Source organism: Pelophylax lessonae (genome assembly GCF_965119305.1).
Source record: "Pelophylax lessonae genome assembly, chromosome: 11".
Classification (NCBI taxonomy): domain Eukaryota; kingdom Metazoa; phylum Chordata; class Amphibia; order Anura; family Ranidae; genus Pelophylax; species Pelophylax lessonae.
In genome coordinates this window covers 231,523,274-231,538,954 of record NC_138778.1, presented here as the reverse complement: position 1 = coordinate 231,538,954, position 15,681 = coordinate 231,523,274, and the positions used below count along the sequence as shown (strand labels likewise).

General features: G+C 50.4%; 1 protein-coding gene across 2 annotated transcripts in view; it reads right to left on the bottom strand.

Moving 5' to 3' along the window:
- CEP95 (centrosomal protein 95) overlaps positions 1 to 15,681 on the bottom strand; it is a 48,763-nt gene that overhangs the window by 18,678 nt on the left and 14,404 nt on the right. For both annotated transcript variants that reach the window (XM_082271403.1, XM_082271404.1), the window contains 5 exons: positions 14,295 to 14,386; positions 7,339 to 7,505; positions 5,407 to 5,536; positions 5,212 to 5,326; positions 525 to 715 (listed from right to left, as the gene is read on the bottom strand). In XM_082271403.1, coding sequence (XP_082127529.1) covers positions 525 to 715; positions 5,212 to 5,326; positions 5,407 to 5,536; positions 7,339 to 7,505; positions 14,295 to 14,386 — 695 coding nt within the window. The remainder of the gene's footprint in view (positions 1 to 524; positions 716 to 5,211; positions 5,327 to 5,406; positions 5,537 to 7,338; positions 7,506 to 14,294; positions 14,387 to 15,681) is intronic.

Here is a 15,681-nt window from a genome sequence, read left to right as displayed (position 1 = left end):
AGAGAAGTGGGCACCACTGGCTTCCCATGCTGTCAAAGTCAGTGAGCCAATAAGGAGAGAGAGGGGAGGTGGGGCCGAGCCATGGGTCCGTGTCTAAATGGACACACAGAGCTGCAGCTTGGCTCAGGTGCCCCCATGGCAAGCTGCTTGCTGTGGGGGCACTCGGCAGGAGGGAGTGGCCAGGAGCACAGAAGGGGGACCCAAGAAGAGGAGGATCCGGGGCTGCTCTGATCAAAACCAACTGCACAGAGGAGGGAAGTATAACATGTTAAGTATTACTTTAAAGGTGAGGCGTAGCACAACCAATTATGTGTGCATAAACTTCATATTGGAGGTTTAAGGGACGGTAGGTGTCACCTCACCCAATGACCCCCCCCCCCCCCCCCCCAAAGAAGATAAGGAGCTGTGTCCGTCAATGAACGAAAGAGAAGAACACTTTACAAACTATATGCATTCACAGACATGACAGGTTCCCTTTAAAAGTCATAGTTTCCATATTACCCTCCCCTCGGTGGTAAGTATACCTGAGCTTTAAGCCTTTGCAGGTCCAGTTCCTTCTGCACCTCCCTCCGGATCTTCCCCAGATCCCCTCTGGCCTCCTTGTGCAGAGCGTCCTCAAACTGCGCACACGGTAGCGGTCGCGGCGTCGGCAGCGGTACAGGAGATGAGGAGAGGGAGCGGGGTCTGGTTGGCGTTTTTTTATGGTTTTGTGCGGCTGCAGAAGAAGATTTATAATGAAGGAAGTTACAGGATAAGAGCGCCCTCAACAGGACAGAATCTAAACTCCAACCAATAAAACAGCAGATCATTCCGCTGCTCCACACACTGCACTGCTGCTGGGGAATTCTTCTCTTACAACACATCGAGTCTGAATGGAAATCTGATGGGGAGTGGTCAGTCTAATAAAATCTGAATCTCCATCAGTGCGTTCTCCTCACCAATGACCCCTGATGTACAGCCAAACTACCCAATCATGAGCTGCAAGCGGCTGGAGGAGGAGGGGCCTGAGCTCTTTGGAGGTCCTGGAGTCTAAGCTGCACTTTGCATAATTCGGTGTTCATGGGGCACCCGAGAAACTCCCCGAAGATACCCTCCATCTGCTTTTCAGGGGTGCCCCATTGGAGCACAGGTGTTTAACCCCTTCAGTAGTGCTCTAGAATTTCCTGCTAGAGGGCTGCGCTGACTTTGGACTTGATAAAACACAGTGGACCAACACCAGCAGATGACACGACTCTCCAAATCATTACTCACTGTGGACACTTCACACTGGACCTCATGCAACTTGGATTCTGTGCCTCTTCACTCCTCCTCCAGTGGGAACTTCACATTCGACCTCATGCAACTTCGATTCTGTGCCTCTCCACTTCTCCTCCAGACTCTGGGACTTTGATTTCCAAATTAAATGCACATTTTTCAACAGTCAGTGACGATTTGGGGAGCCATTTCATTTCATTTAGAAATCAAGGTCCCATAGTCTGGAGGAGAAGTGGAGAGGCACAGAATCTAAGTTGCATGAGGTCCAGTGTGAAGTTCCCACTGGAGGAGGAGTGGAGAGGCACAGAATCCAAGTTGCATGAGGTTCAGTGTGACATATCCACAGTCAGTGATGATTTGGGGATGTTGTCATCTGTTGCTATTGGTCCACTGTGTTTCTTTTATTAATTTTTATTCAAGATGGGTAACGATAGAAATACCTACACAACAATTTCCGAACAGTACAGCATCTTCATAGTTATTACAGTCAACATCGTTACATGTAGTGGTGCCCCCCGAAATTTTCGGCCGAAAATGGGCTTATTCAATTTCGGCCGAAAATGGGTTAAAGATGCAGATATTAATGATGGCTGCCGCGGGCGCAGCGCAGGTTTCAAAAGACCCGTCTCTGGCCGGAGGCCCGCCTCCCGGTGATGTCACTACTACTACGATCTGCATGAATAAACTAACACACCGGGCGGGGCGGGCGAACGGCCGCTAATAGCTCTAACTATGTGAGCGCTTCACTTCCCTATCAGGCGGGTATCTCCTCTGACAGGGAGGTGAAGCGCTCACTTAGTTAGAGCTATTAGCGGCCGCTCGCCCGCCCGGTGTGTTAGTTCATTCATGCATATCGTAGTAGTAGTGACATCACCGGGAGGCGGGCCACCGGCCAGAGGCGCGTCTTTTGAAAGGAAGGACACAGGAGAGTAAGGAGATTACGTCATTGGGATGGGGAGGGACTCTGAGGCGGGGGGGGGGGGGGGGAACGCTGAGGCGGGGGGGAGGTATGCTGAGGCAGGGAGGGGGATGCTGAGGCAAGGTTACCAATGGTATTAGTATTATGCAGCATGAGGGGTTTAATGTATTGCCACTGGTTACTGATGCATTAGTGACCGACCAGTGGCAGTTAATTAACCCCTTTGTGCTGCATTAGTGCAACCAGTATCAGTGTTAATTAACACTGGTTGCACTAATGCAGCACAAAGGGGTTAATTAACTGCCACTGGTCGGTCACTAATGCATAAGTAACCAGTGGCAATACATTAAACCCCTCATGCTGCATAATACTAATACCATTGGTAATTAAGTTAACCACTTGCCAACCCGTCACAGTACATATACTGTGACAGGGTGGCAGCGACAGGTGTACATCGCTGCCTGTTTTTGGTGTATGCCCCTCTTCTATCTATTTTAAAATCATTTGGGGGAAAAAAGTATTTCGGTTTTTCGGCCAAGGGCATCCTGCATTTTCGGTTTCGGCCCAGAATTTTCATTTTGGTGCATCCCTAGTTACATGTGTAGATAAGGCATAACAATCTATGGCAAACCCGTACCATAGAAACTAGGTGATAAACATATTGGCATTCAGGGCGGTCCCATCTCCCCGGGCACCCCAATGGGAGCATACTGTGCCCCCAGAGATGGGCACCGGGCACGTGATACCCTTGTCTCTTACTCTGGCAGAAGCTGCAACGTTAAATAATGATTTGATTGCCAATATCTCGCATCTAGTCAATCTGGTCTTATAAGAAGATATAAAAAAGGTAGGGGGAGGAGAAAACAATAACAGAAAAAAAAAAAAAAAAAGGAAGGAGATAGGGAAATGAGAACCTCTAGAGGACTGTCTCCCTCAGGAATGGCTCCCTATGAAGTGATACTTAGGATTGATTGAGCCTGGATTCTAGCTATCCAAATGTATTTGTCATAGGTTTCCTATAAATTGTTGTACTTGTCATACCAGTCAATCCATGATTGCCAGTTAAGGAATGCAGTGGTCCAAGGGCGTAACTACAGGGGTTGCAATCGCTACCGGGCCCCATGCTCCAGGGGGCCCGGTACCAAACCAATGGGTGAACTTCCAGGATCGCAAAGGTCACACTTGCGACCGGACGCTGGCATTGCACCACTGTGGGGAGGCCCCAAGATTGCAGGAAGGGGGCCCACAAGATTGCAGGAAGGGGGCCCACTGCAGAACCTGTGAAAGAATCCTGCTGCGGGACCGTAATAAAAGGCCATGCAACGAGTGTAAAGAGCCCCAGGATTAGTGGGAAGAGCCCTGGGCTTGAAGGTAAGGGCCCCGGCCAGGGGTCTGGGGGGCCCTTCATGGTTTCTTGCATCAGGGCCCTAAAGGTTCTAGTTACGCCTCTGCAGTGGTCCACTGTGTTTTATCAAGTCCAGACTGTGGAAACTTGGATTCTGTGCCTCTCCACTCCTCCTCCAGACTCTGGGACCTTGCTTTCCAAATGAAAGGACACGACTCCCCAAATCATCACGGATTGTAGAAAATGTTGCATTTTATTTGGAAATGAAGATCCCAAAGTCTGGAGGAAGAGTGGAGAGGCACAGAATCCAAGTTGCATGAGGTCCAGTGTGAAGTTTCCACAGTCAGTGATGATTTGGGGAGCCGTGTCATCTGCTGGTGTTGGTCCACTGTGTTTTATCAAGTCCAAAGTCAGCGCAGCCCTCTAGCAGGAAATTCTAGAGCTCTTCATGGTTCCCTCTGTGACCAGCTTTATGGAGATGCTGATTTTATTTTCCAGCAGGACTTGGCACCGCCCACACTGCCAAACCTACCAATACCTGGTCACATGATCATGGTGTCACTGTGCTTGATTGCCCAGCAAACTCACCTGACCTAAACCCCATAGAGCAGTGATGGCGAATCTTGGCACCCCAGATGTTTGGAACTACATTTCCCATAATGCTCAACTACACTGCAAAGTGCGTGAGCATCATGGGAAATGTAGTTCCAAAACATCTGGGGTGCCAAGGTTTGCCATCACTGCCATAGAGAATCTGTGGGATATTGTCAAGAGGAAAATGAGAGACACCAGACCCAACAATGCAGAGGAGCTGAAGGCCGCTATCAAAGCAACCTGGGCTTCCATAACACCTCAGCAGTGCCACAGGCTGATCGCCTCCATGCCACGCCTCCATGCCACGCCGCATTGATGCAGCGATTTATGAAAAAGGAGCCCCGACCAAGTACTGAGTGCATCCTATACTGTACATGGACAGACTTTTCACTAAGCCAACATTTCTCTATTAAAAATCCTTTTTTTGTTTTGGCTAAGCGTTTTGAGGTATTAACCCATCCTTTAGAGCCAAACAACACTGTTTGGCTCTGATGAAGGGGGGTGCTACCCTCGAAACACGTAATCAAGCTAGGTGGTGCCATGTCAAGGAGCATGTCCAATATTGATCCTGACACTTACTCTCATGGACTTTGTCCATCTCAGTGTTTGGGAGTATAAATATTTTGTTTTTTTTTAATACATGATCTATTAGGAAAAAGCGCTAGGTTGGTGCACCCTCTTCTCTCTTTCTTATAGTTTACACAGGCTATGCCCCCCCCCCCCCTCGCCACATGGTGGTGGCAGCATCATGCTTTGGGGCTGTTTTTCTTCAGCTGGAACAGGGGCCTTAGTCAATGTAGAGGTAATCATGAATTCCAAATACCAGTCACTATTGGCACAAAGTGCTAGAAAGCTGAACATGAAGAGAAACATCATCTTTCAGCATGACAACCACCCAAGGCATCCATCCAAATCACCAAAGAAATGGCCGAGCCAGAAGAAGATTCAAGTTTTGGAATGGCCGACCAGAGCCCAGACCTGAATCCCATTGAAAATCTGTGGGGTGATCTGAAGAGGGCTGTGCACAGGAGTCTCATTTCTCACATGTCTCATTCAGCACAAGCTGCCCCTTGTGGTTGTACTCAGGAGTGCTACTCACCCTGCAGCCTCTTCTTCCTGTGGAATTCCATGATGCTGTCGCTGTGCTGGGACAGTTTGTCCTCCTCTTTATGTTCGCTGCTCTGGACTTGCTCCCCCAACGCCCTCTTCAGCATCTGTTCAACCAGTACACAGTGAGACATGTCCTCACAATACACAACATAAAGCGGGCGCTCACATCGCACACTGCGCTTACCTGATCCAGCTCTTCCAGGCGCCGGGACAGTTTTTCCGACATCTCCTGCAGCTCCATCTCAGATAACTTGTTCCGGGCCCTCTGAACAGAGAGCGGCTCATCCGCCAGAGAAAGATCTGATGTCCTGGAGCTAAGAGAGAAGAACCTTTACTGAGCAGGTTAAAAGAGGGGTTCTGGGTCCAGCAACCAGCGCAACCCATAAACCTCAACGCTGATTGGTTATGAATGTCATAAGTTGGGGATTGTGGGAAGAGATTCGTTATCTCCCCTATACAGAGATAACACTAGAATGAACAGGCTGTATGACCTACAGAAAGAAGGTGCTGCATACATCACATGTAACAGTTTACTCTTCTCACCGACATGTCATAAGAGGGTGTCTGGCCTGCAGATCCTACATGATCTATAATAATCAGAAACAATTCTTCCATCTGTAGTTTGATATCACACCTGGCCACCCCATATAAATGATGTGTAGCCAGCAACATCCTCCATGTTTCTGCTCTCAGAGACACACATTAGTTTGTAGTTCCCAGTATGTACTGGTCTGTTAACCCCTAAGGAAAGGCGCCTGCCGGGCCTTTAAGGGGTTTAGAATGCCAGGAGGCAGGCGGGACTTATGGTCATGTGACCACCTTGATAGACTGACTGTCACAGTGGTTACACGATCTGAAAGCTCCTGATCGCAAGTAGCGATTGAGCACTGTTAGCTACTGGCACGCATGGAAGGAAAAAATGCGGCAGCACAGAACCAAAGCCCGCCCACCGAGAGGACGCATATCTGCATATCTTTTTACTCATTAAATAATCTCTACTTACTGCAATAAACACAACACAGAGGATTGTGGGGGGCACTACGGGAGGGTAGACAGAGAAAAGCTGGGGGGGGGGGGGGGGGGAGAAAGACAAAAAAAGAGAGAAAGAGAAGGAAGAAAAAAGGAAGGAAGAGAAGGGAGGAAGAAAAACGAAAAGGAAGAAGAATGGAAATAAAAGAAACGAGAGAAAAAAAAAAAAAAAAAAAAAAGGAAGTAGGAAAAAAGAAGGAAGGGAAAAAAGGAAGGAAAGGAACAGAAAAAAAAGGAAAGGGAGAGAAAAAAAAAAGGGGAAAAAGGGAGAGGAAAAAAAGGAGAGAAAAAAAAAAAAAAAAGGGAAAGAAAAAAAAGGGAAGGAAAGGAAGGAAAAAGGAAGGAAAGGAAGGGGGAAAAAAAGGGAAGGAAAGGAAGGGAAAAAAAGGAAGAGGAAAAAAAGGGAAGGAAAGGAAGGGAAAAAAAGGAAGAGGAAAGGAAGGAAAGGAAGGGAAAAAAAGAAGAGAAAAAAAAGAGAAGGAAAGGAAGGGAAAAAAAGGGAAGGAAAGGAAGGGAAAAAAAAAGGGAAGGAAAGGAAGGGAAAAAAAGGGAAGGAAAGGAAGGGAAAAGGAAGAGAAAAAAAAAAAAAAGGAAGAAAACCAATGAAGTAAAAAGGAACAAAAAAAAGGAAGAGAAACAAAGAACAAAGGAAGAGAAAGAAAAAAACAAAAAAAAAAGAAGGAGAGAAAGAAAGAAGTAAGCAAAGAAGGAAGAGAGAAAAAAAAAAAAAAAAGAAGAACAAAATAAAAAAGGAATGGTGGAAAATAAAAAGGAACGAAGGAAGGAATAAAAGCAAAAAAAGTAAGAAAGAACAAAAAGGAGGAGAAAAAAAAAAAAAACGAAAAGAAAAAAATAAGTAAATAAAAGAAAAATAAAAAGGAGGAAGAAAAAGAAGAAAGTTGAGACAGAGAAAGTGTTACGGAGAAAGTGAAAAAGAAAAGGGAGATGTGGGGGCATGATAGAGAGCAACATGGACAGATATGGGTAGAGATCAGGGCAGATGGCAGGAAAGAGATGATGATGATGATGATGATGATGATGGAGGAGGAAGCACTTTGTACACTACATGGCCCAGGTGGTCACTCACTCCAGCAGAGAGAATCCGGGGTCCAGCGCGGGGTCGCGGTCACTCTTTCCTCCATCACTAGGCCCTGTCCAGTCACTCTGGTCCCCCAGCGTCCTCTGCAGGGTCATGAAGCGAATGTCAGGCTGAGTCCGAAACGCAACTTTCTTTTGCGCCAATTGCGAGGTGACCTGGAGATGGCAAATGGGAATCAGTGAGCACCCCCATATACAACATCAGACCTGTGGGCCCTTTCTAAGAATGATACATCTAAGCATGCAAATACTGAAGCCACTGATCAATAAGACAAGCCGACAACAAGCAGAAGGAAAGGTTGGCAGAAGCGGCCTCCATTTTTATCATAAGGATGGGCGCTCTATGGAGCAGTGATGGGAACGGAACACACAGGGACCCTCATCTAATGGCAGGCCAAGCTGTCCAGTACAGTGACAGTGATGGATTGAGATAACACTAGAACAATGAGGGGGTTAAAGCAGCTACAAGAAGTTCTTTTTACATATTTAAACCTCATAAATGAAGGAAGTTGATTGTAATAACCCTCCTCCTTCCCAACAATGTGTTAGTTTGTCCCACCTGAACAGTTTGATCTGCAATTACAAAAAGGCAGAAACTTTAACAGAAGGCAACAAAAATAACGGAATTTTTGTAAAATCTTACCTGTAAAATTCCTTTCTCTGAGTCCTCCGACAGTCGCCGCCTCTTCATATTCGTCACATATGGGGTATTAGACTTTGCTCCGAAGGAGTAGCTAGGCAACAGAATATGTTAACATTAAAGCTTTTAACATATCCCACCCTCAAGGGGTGGTCCCCTCAGTCAATACCCTCCTACTTCCTGCAACCATATCTCAGTTTTAGTGGAATAGCAGTAGAGTATACAACCAAACCCCAAAAGAGGGGCGGGGGCGGCGACTGTCGGAGGACTCAGAGAAAGGAATTTTACAGGTAAGATTTTACAAAAATTCCGTTTTCTCTTACGTCCTCCGACAGTCGCCGCCTCTTCATATTCGTCACATATGGGGACGTCCCAAAGCAGTGCAAACATAAGGGGTGGGAAACGCATCCGCGCCGAAAAGGCAACGCAGTCTCCGCATCAAAGAAAGGAACCTTACCAAAGGAAGGAAACCAGATGGGCAACAGAAAAAAACAAGTGCTCAACAGGAGCAACAACCCAGGAAAAGACAAAAAACCAGGGGATACAAAAACTTATCCCAACAGCCAGAGGTCCCCAACAAGGGACCCTAGGGAATTGCCGCACTAAGAACCTTGCGGCCAAAGGAAGCATCCGCCGATGCCTGAACATCTACTTTGTAGAATTTTGTGAACGTGTGTACGGTCGACCAGGTCGCCGCCTTACACACCTGGGCTACAGAAGCCCCATGACGACAGGCCCAAGACGTACTCAAAGATCTAGTAGAGTGCGCCTTCACAGGCACAGGGGGAACCTTCCCCTGCAAAGCATAGGCCTGTTCAATGGTCTGCCTGATCCATTTGGCAATGGTAGAGGCCGAAGCCGCCATGCCCTTCCGAGGACCCTCTGGAAGAACAAACAAGGAGTCCGTCTTTCGAAAAGACTCAGTCGATTTAAGGTAAACCCTTATCGCCCGAACAACATCCAGAGAATGCAATCTCACCTCCTTTGGATGTTTAGGCTTCGCGCACAGCGAAGGTAAGACAATATCCTCGTTAAGATGGAATTCCGAAACTCGTTTCGGAAGAAAAGAAGGATTAGGTCGCAAGACCACCTTATCCAAATGAACAACCAGGTACGGAGACTTGCAGGACAAAGCTGCCAGCTCCGACACTCTGCGAGCCGAAGTGATCGCCACCAAAAAGGCGACCTTTTTGGACAACATAGACAACGAGATCTCCCTGATCTGTTCAAAAGGAGCACGTTGCAACACAGACAGAACGAGATTCAAATCCCAAGGGGGCAAAGGATCCCTCCTAGGAGGAACCAGATGCCGCACACCCTGAACAAAAGTGCCAACCAAGGAGTTGGAAGCCACGGGACGTTGAAACAGAACGGCCAGCGCAGACACCTGACCCTTGATCGTAGCCAGCGCCAAACGCTGATCAACACCCGTTTGAAGGAAAGACAGCACACGGGAAACAGAGTACGTGCGGGGTGAAAACCCCCTGGACTCACACCAGGCAAAATAGGCCTTCCAAGTACGGTAATAAACCTTCCCCGAGGAAGACTTCCTCGCGTTGATCAAAGTATGAACGACCTCTGGAGAGAGACCCTTCTCCTTCAGGACCTCGGTCTCAACAGCCAGGCCGTCAAAGCCAGCGACTGTAAAGCAGGATGGTATATCGGTCCTTGAGACAGTAGATCGTCTCGAAGAGGCAGACGCCACGGGGCGTCGACCGCCAGATTCACGAGGTCTGCGTACCAGGACCGGCGAGGCCAGTCCGGTGCCACAAGAATCACCGTGCTGCGTTCCGAGTGTAACCTGCGAAGGAACCTGGACAGCAACTGAATCGGTGGAAACGCGTACATCAGCCTGTACTGATGCCACGGGGCCACTAACGCGTCCGACGCGTCTGCCCGAGGGTCGCGCGTCCTTGCCACGAACCTTCTCACCTTGTTGTTGAGACGCGAACAGGTCCACATCTGGAAGACCCCACTTCGCGCACAACATCTGGAAGACAGCCGGGTGGAGAGACCATTCCCCCTGATCCAGGGTCTGGCGACTCAGATAGTCCGCCTGCCAGTTCTCCACCCCCGGAATGTGAACCGCCGTTATCGCCGGGACATGAGTCTCGGCCCAAGACAGAATGTCGGCCACTTCTCGAGCCGCTCGGGCACTCCTGGTGCCCCCTTGGTGGTTGATGTAGGCCACCGCCGTGGCATTGTCCGTCTGCACCCGAACCGGGCAGCCCTGCAGCCGGTCTGTCCAGCGATGAAGACAGAGCTTTAACGCACGCAATTCCAGAATGTTGATCGGAAGAGAAGACTCCCCCTCCGACCAAGTTCCCTGGGCGGAGAGAACGCCCAGAACACCACCCCAGCCCGACAGGCTGGCATCCGTGGTGATCACCGTCCACGAGACAGGACGAAACGACTTGCCCCCGGACACCATCGGGGACTGGAGCCACCACAGAAGGTTTCTTCTGGTGCGATGACTCAACGAGATTTGAAGATCCAGAGATTGAGGTCACCCGTCCCACCTGGACAGGATCTCCGCTTGGAGACCCCGCGTGTGAAACTGGGCGAAGGGAATCGCCTCGAAGGCCGAGACCATCAATCCCAGACATCTCATGCACGTCCGCAGAGACGAGTGCGGAACGTCCCTGAGGGACCTGACTTCCTCCTGAAGAGTTCTGAGTTTGTCTTCCGGCAGGAAGACCTTCGCCTGCACCGAGTCCAGAATCATTCCCAGATAGGGAAGACGAACAGACGGACTCAGGGTCGACTTTGGAAAATTTATCGTCCAACCAAACTCCTGCAGAGTTTGCATCGTGACAGACAGGTCCTTCTCCAGACCCTGGCTGGTCGCAGACCGAACCAGAATGTCGTCCAGATACCCCAGGACAGAAATGCCCTGGGCCCTCAATAATGCCAGAACCGGTGCAAGCACCTTGGTGAAGACCCGCGGAGCCGAGGCGAGACCAAAAGGCAACGCCACGAACTGGTAGTGATCCTCCGCAATGGCAAATCGAAGGAACCTCTGGTGACCCTCGAAAATGGGGATGTGAAGATACGCATCCTTCAAATCGATGGAGGCCATGAATTCCCCCGGAACCAGGGCAGCCACCACCGACCGCAGGGATTCCATGCGGAACTTGCGAACCCGCACAGAGCGGTTCAGAGCCTTCAAGTCCAGAATTGGACGAACCTTGCCCTCCTTTCTGGGCACGGTGAACAGATTGGAATAAAACCCCCGAAATCTGTCCCGATGAGGCACCGGAACCACCACTCCCTGACCCCTCAGGTCCCGCACCGCCAGGTGCAGGTCCCGCAAACGCTCTGGAGACAGTTGAAGATTTGAGGGAAAAAAATCTGCTCTCCGGCCGAGAGAGAAACTCGATCTTGTAACCAGATCGAACGATCTCCTGAACCCATCTGTCCCGCACACGGGCCAACCAGGGTTGAAGAAAACCGAGCAAGCGTCCCCCCACCCCAAAACTGGGTGAGGGCGCCCCTTCAGGCCGAACTGTTATGGGCTGCAGATCCGGATTGGCCGGACTTCTGTTTCCCAGACCAGGGCTTCTTCTGAGAGCCTTGACCTTTGAACGGCTTGCCCTTGTAGTGCGACCGAAAGGCACGAAAGGACCCCTGAGGGGGCCGAAAATTAGCATGCTTCTTCCCAGAAGCCCCCTTAGCCTTGGGGAAATGGGGCAAGAGAGTGCTCTTACCCCCGGTGATCCCCTTAATCAACACATCCAAGGACTCCCCAAAAAGGCGAGACCCATCATAAGGCAGATTGGCTAAGGTCTTACGTGAAGATTGGTCCACCGACCAACATTTTAACCAAACCAGGCGGCGAGACAACACCGCCACGCTGTGCACACGTGCAGCCAATGGAACCAGGTCCAGGTCCGCATCACACAGATACATGACACCCTGGTGGATTTGATCCACCATATCCAGGGTCGCCGGCGAGGCCGAGTCGGCCACTAGGACGCGCCTAAGCATCTGCGTCCAACTTGCGATCGCCTGGGCCGCCATGAGAGAAGCAAACAGAGCTTTAAGCATAGAACCCGTAACAGAATAAGTATGACGGGCAAGAGACTCCAATCTCCTATCCGTGGCATCACGGAACACAGGGGAATCCTCTGCAGGAATCGCAGTGGCCTTGTTTAAAACCGCAATTGCGTGATCCACTGGGGGAGGCACACACCACCTTTCATCAGTGGAAGGCGAGAAAGGATAACGCAGCTTGAACCTACTTGGTACAGCAAAAGGTTTGCGCAGATTGCGCCATTGTTCCTTAACAGCGCGCTGAAAATCATCATTGCAGGGAAAAACCTGCGGCGTCCTGCGTTTTCTCTGCGTCCCATAGGCCGCCAAGGCAGCGGGGGGGACACACTTCATCCTGCAAACGCAGTGTTTGGTTTATGGAAGCAATCAATTCATCCATGATTGCAAGCTCTTCAGGCGAGCCAGGGGGAGAATTATCAACCCCCTCAACTTCAGCCTCCACCTCGGACCCCACTAGATCTAGGGAGGAGCGGGACCCCGATAAGGAGGCCCCCGCCATAACAACCCCATCACCTTCACCCTCAGAATCAGAGGAAAGAGCAATTCTGGGTCTTTAAGTAGATTGAGCAGCCACCAGCATCTGCACCTGAGCAGCAAGGCCAGCCACAATAGTGGCTAAATCCCCCCCTGGGGAGGAAACAGCGGTCCCCTGGCTTTCCACCAAGGCGGTAGGAAATTTGCCCTCCTGAGAATCCATTGCCCCTGTAATGCCAGACAATAAAGGGTTAACTGCCCCTTTAAGCAAACGCGGCAAGCGCAGCCCACCGCACCACACTCAAGCACAATGAGACCCCCACAGGGAATATGCAAACTGAACACAGGCAATGGATAGCAAGAACAGAAGGATAAAACCTGAGGAGACCCTCGCCGCTGCCTCGATCGGTGTTCCTGGAAAGAGGAAGTGATGCTGCCAGGGCGCTCTATGAAAGCCTATGGAGGCTACAAGAAAATGGCCGCCATGCATGTAAAACATGCGGCCGGAGCGAGTGTAGGCAAAATGGCGCCGTTTGGCGCCGAAACCGCCGCTCCACAGTGCAGTACTGCACACGTTACATCCCTGTACAGGAATACATGTCAGATCGCCGCAGCGATCGCTGTATATGCCCAAACATGCCAAAAAAACATGCCCCACAGCACACAGCTTCTCACACTGACCAGACTGACACACACAGTGTCACACAGCTCCCCCCCCCCCCCCCCCCCTTGCAGCCCACAGCATGCAGCCGAGAGATAGGGAGACAAGCAGTGTGAATAGAGGCAGGTTACACAGTCCCAGACTGAGACCCCCCCAGACAGACAGGTCCCCACATAAATACACTTACCTCACATGGCGTGGGGAACCCGCACAGGCGAACAAGCCGCTGCACATGAGGCAGGGAGAGTCGCAATTCAAGACGCACAAAATGGGGGTTAAGAAACCGCACAGCGTCCGGTGAGGTAGCCACCTCACCAATCATCCCTGCACCGAACAGGGATGGGTCGTTCACTGTGCCAGGAGCGTTACCTGGCTGAACGCTCGATGGCAGGCTGGGAAGCCACTGACCCACGACCTGCGACCAGGGGGATCAGCCCGAGACCCAGTCCGCATGATCCTCTTCATCAGAAGAACTAACTAATGCTGACAAAAAGAACAGCTAAGTAAAGGTAGAGAGAAAACTCAAACAAAATTATAAAAAGAAGAAAGAGTCTGGGGCACAAAGCCCCAGCACAGAGAGAGCCAGCCACTCCTGACAAGCTAGACATTAAAACTGAGATATGGTTGCAGGAAGTAGGAGGGTATTGACTGAGGGGACCACCCCTTGAGGGTGGGATATGTTAAAGCTTTATTGTTAACATATTCTGTTGCCTAGCTACTCCTTCGGAGCAAAGTCTAATACCCCATATGTGACGAATATGAAGAGGCGGCGACTGTCGGAGGACGTAAGAGAAATTTACATTCCTAATGATATCTCCTATCCTATCCCATCCCATCCCTGTACCGGTATCAGGGTGTAATCTTTTTCACAATAGTGATCCTTTAATATACAAAGCTCAGCACTTTATGAAGGTAAGAAGGCCAGACATTATCATTGAAGTGGAACATGTCTAGAATGAGAATTGCTTATATTAGTTCTCAACTGAACTGTCAAGCTATTAAATGGCCGGTGTCATGGCTGATCCAATGTGCAGCACCATGGCAACTGCAGATCAAAGAGTCCAAGATGGCGGCCTCCTTGGCCGTAAGGGTTTAAAAAACTCTCTACTATGCTCACCTCATTGGAAGAGCCATGACCTGCGTGTTTTGGACTTCTCCTCTCCGGAGATGATGGAGGGCTGGACTCAGGACTTTTCTCGCTTGGAAGATCTGAAGGATAGAAAGAAAAAAAAAAAAAAAAAAAAAATCAGACTTTTGGCATAATCAATAGAAATGACACCATACTTTAAACATAAGCGACCAAAAATATTTACCAACTAATTGTTTGCTCGGTGCTTGCCCTGTGTGCTCAGAATATGGATGCCCTGTGTGTTTGCACTGTGTGTGCCCTGTGTGCTCAGGACCTGTGGGCCCTGTAAGCTCCCTGTGAACTGCATGCTCCTTGTGCCCTGTAAGCTCCTTGTTCCCTGTGTGCTCCTTGTGCCCTGCGTGCTCAGCACCTGTGTGCACGGTGTGCTCCTTGTGTCCTGTGTGCTCAGCACCTGTGTGCACGGTGTGCTCCTTGTGTCCTGTGCGTTCAGCACCTGTGTGCACGGTGCGCTCCTTGTGTCCTGTGCGCTCAGCACCTGTGTGCACGGTGTGCTCCTTGTGTCCTGTGCGTTCAGCACCTGTGTGCACGGTGCGCTCCTTGTGTCCTGTGCGCTCAGCACCTGTGTGCACGGTGTGCTCCTTGTGCTCAGGACGTGTGTGCTCCTTGTGCCATGTATGCTCAGGATGTGTGTGCATGGTGTGCTCCTTGTGTCCTGTGTGCTCAGCACATATGTGCACAGTGTGCTCCTTGTGTCCTGTGTGCTCAGCACCTGTGTGCACGGTGTGCTCCTTGTGTCCTGTGCGCTCAGCACCTGTGTGCACGGTGCGCTCCTTGTGCTCAGGACGTGTGTGCTCCTTGTGCCATGTATGCTCAGGACGTGTGTGCATGGTGTGCTCCTTGTGTCCTGCGTGCTTAGCACGTGTGTGCTTCTTGTGTCCTGCGTGCTCAGCACGTGTGTATGCACGGTGTGCTCCTTGTGTCCTGCGTGCTCAGCACGTGTGTGCACGTGTGTGCTTCTTGTGTCCTGCGTGCTCAGCATGTGTGTATGCACGGTGTGCTCCTTGTGTCCTGCGTGCTCAGCACGTGTGTGCACGGTGTGCTCCTTGTGCTTAGGACGTGTGTGCCCCTTGTGCCTGTATGCTCAGGACATGTGTGCATGGTGTGCCCCTTGTTGTGCCATGTATGCTCAGGACGTGTGTGCACGGTGTGCTCCTTGTGCTTAGGACGTGTGTGCCCCTTGTGCCTGTATGCTCAGGACGTGTGTGCATGGTGTGCTCCTTGTGTCCTGTGTGCTCAGCACATATGTGCACAGTGTGCTCCTTGCGTCCTGTGCGCTCAGCACCTGTGTGCACGGTGTGCTCCTTGTGCTCAGGACGTGTGTGCTCCTTGTGCCATGTATGCTCAGGATGTGTGT